The 2,982-nt window shown below is 38.1% G+C and overlaps 1 protein-coding gene across 1 annotated transcript in view; it reads right to left on the bottom strand.

Moving 5' to 3' along the window:
- The window catches only part of LOC133716496 (putative B3 domain-containing protein At5g58280), a 1,899-nt gene extending 1,541 nt beyond the window's left edge, over nt 1-358 (bottom strand). Inside the window, exon 1 of the mRNA XM_062143203.1 lies at nt 21-358. Coding sequence (XP_061999187.1) covers nt 21-358 — 338 coding nt within the window. The remainder of the gene's footprint in view (nt 1-20) is intronic.
- Nucleotides 359-2,982: the final 2,624 nt, after the last annotated feature.

Below are 2,982 nucleotides of genomic sequence, written 5' to 3'. Positions count from 1 at the left end.
TCAAATTATGGAATTCAAACCAATCTGTTTCTTTTAATCCTTTGATAGGAATTCTAGCACTTTCTGGATCTTCCAGGTAGTGAATTTTTTCATTTTTAACAGCACTATGCGGAACTTCTTCATGCTGTGGTCTAGCATTTTCATGGACTTCCTCAGCTAAAGCGAACAAAGTTGGGAACATGATACCACTGTTTCTTTCCTGAAAAGCAAATAAGAGGTTATCTAAGATTGCCTTCTGGTGGTATGCTAGCCTCCTGACAGTTCTGAACACAGGATCAACAAAGGTTCTTAATTCATAATTAAAAACATTTATAACTCCAGTTGGAGTTGGTTTGCTTTTGGGCAAAGCAACAGCCATCAACGGTCTTGATGAGCCTTTACCGTCTGTCGTTTGAGACGGGCTAGCCAATCCTTTACCCTGGGATTGATCAGTTGTGGCTAGTCCTTTGGGACTTAGCAGGAACCTTTTGAGGATTTTTTCTTTGGGATCCTCAGCAGTTTCAGGTTCTTTCCCAGTTCTTCTGCTCCTAGGATTGCGACCTTCGTCGTCATCTCTTCGGCTGAACATTGCCATTTCTCTGGTTAAGGCGTCTGGAAGATAGTTCTTGTTTCCTGCAATTAATTCAACATTATAATCATATTGGTTAAGAAATAATTGCCAGTTTGCTAGTCTTCCTCTATCTGCAGCTTTATCAAGTTTAACTTTTTTGAAATTCTTTACTCTAGCACAATCGGTGCGGACCGTAAAGGGTTTTTCAAGAAAAGCTAGAGAATTTAAAATTGTTTTCTTGACAGCGAAGATTTCTTTTTCCCCTGTGGAATAATTCAGTTCTGCAGGTCTGAACTTGCCACTACAAAATTTACAGATCTTTTCGATGTTAGTTTCAGGAGTTTTTGCCAGAACTACACCGGACCAGTAATTATCACTCGCATCTGTTTGGAGGATAATTTCATCATTTTCCTCTGGTTGTTGTAGAGGAGGGAGATTTTTGCAGAGATTTTTTATCTGCTTCACAATTTTTTCATCATCTTCTGTGAAGTTCCATTTTCTCTTGGAACTTGTTTTAGGCGATAACATTGCTGTTAGTCCTGAGATTTTGGGAATGAAATCTCTCCCATAATTAATGACTCCTAAGAATCTCTCTAGACTCTTAGCTTCAGGAATTCTATCTGGGAATTTCCAGATTCTCTCAAGAATGTGAGGTTGGAGTTTTATTACTCCATTTTTTATGTTTATCCCTAGGAAATCAACTTCATCGAGGATAAAGTAGATTTTCTTTTCTCCTAGGATAATTCCATGCTGAACTATCAGCTTTACAACCTCATAGAGGTGTTTCATGTGTTCTTCTCTGTTTTTGGAGAAGACAAAGATGTCATCAATATAGACGACACAGAATTCAACCACATGCTTGAAGATGTTGTACATCTTTCTTTGGAAGATTGAGGGGGCTTGTTTTAGACCAAAAGACATTACTAACCACTCATAATGACCTTGTGGTGTTCCAAATGCAGTGAGAGGAATACTCTCAGGATGCATCTTGACTTGCCAAAATCCCGACTTTGCATCGAATTTTGAAAAGACTTTAGCTCCTCTGAGCTGGTTGATCAGTACTCGTACTTGAGCAATTTGATAACCATCTTTCACGGTCTTTTTATTGACATCTCTGTAGTCAATTACCATTCTAGCTTTTCCTCTTAGGTTTTCTGCATGATTTCTCACATAGAAAGCAGGAGCGTGATGAGGGCTAGTGGAAGGTTGAATTAATCTCTTGTTCAGGAGATCTTCAATATCTTTTCGGAATTCTTTTTGATCTTCCTCTTTGTATTGAGGAATGGCTTTAACATGACAGATAGCATTCATATCATGTAATCTTAGTTCACAGACCACTGGGTCTTTTTCCCAAAATTTCTGAGGGTCTACATCGATATTCTGTTCGAGTAGTTTCTTGATTTTATCAAGAGTAGGGGTTTTCTGAGACTCAAGCTTATTCTGAAAGTGCTTGAGGTTATGCTCATGGAGAAAACTAGCTTCTTCATCTTCACTAGTTTCTTCTTCTTCTCCAGAAGATTCTTCAACAAGTAATTCTTGTTGTTGTTTGATTTGGAGTATGGGTTCAAATTTGGGTTTGTACGGGGTAAGATCACCACTATTCTGTTGCGATCTCTGATACTGAGTAGTAAAGTTGGGACCTACTACACTTTTGGCTTGTGTAAGTCGGTCTGCCTAGAACACCCGTTCTCCTTTTCTGAAGTCTATCGCTTCTTCATCCTGGATGAATCTCTGTTGGAGAATAAAATCATTTCCCAACAAGAAATCTGATCGAGGCCTTCAGATTGTCAAACGTTGTGGATGATAACAGTTCCTCCACCAATGGTGATTTGAACATTTTTTGCTACTTTGTTCATTGTAAGGTGGCTTCCGTCAAACGTGACACCAGTAGCTGTTCTTTTCTTATCTTCTTTCCAGAGTTCTTCTGGAATTGCAAATCTTTTTGCTACAGTGAATCCTGACCCATTATCTACAAATGCATGTAGATGATATTTCTTGTGATCAGGGAATTTTAATCCAATCTCTATGTAGTTGCTGTATCTACTAGTAGAGATGATTTTTGAGTGTTGAAGCTCATTTTCTTGAGCTTGTTCCTGTGGTATGAATGGTTTGTATTCTTCTAGAACAATTTCTGGTGGTTCAACCAGTTCAATATTTTCATCGATTTTTTCTTCCTTTATTTTTGAGGAAGATGGTTCCATAATTTCTTGGAACAAGGATTCAACCTTTTTCTCTTTTTGTTCAGAGAAATATTCTTCATATTCTTGTTCAACCAATTGGCTGATAAGGCCATGCTTGGTTTTTCTTCTTGCTTCAGCTATGAAACATTCTTTGTGGTAAGTCTTTTTTGACTCTTCACAAAACATAGGAAGTCCATTCTTTTCATGACATAGGCAGTAGTCACAAGCGAATGTACCAGGGTTTACGTGATA

The sequence above is a fragment of the Rosa rugosa genome, chromosome 6, assembly GCF_958449725.1.
Source record: "Rosa rugosa chromosome 6, drRosRugo1.1, whole genome shotgun sequence".
Classification (NCBI taxonomy): domain Eukaryota; kingdom Viridiplantae; phylum Streptophyta; class Magnoliopsida; order Rosales; family Rosaceae; genus Rosa; species Rosa rugosa.
This window is presented reverse-complemented; position numbering and strand designations above follow the sequence as displayed.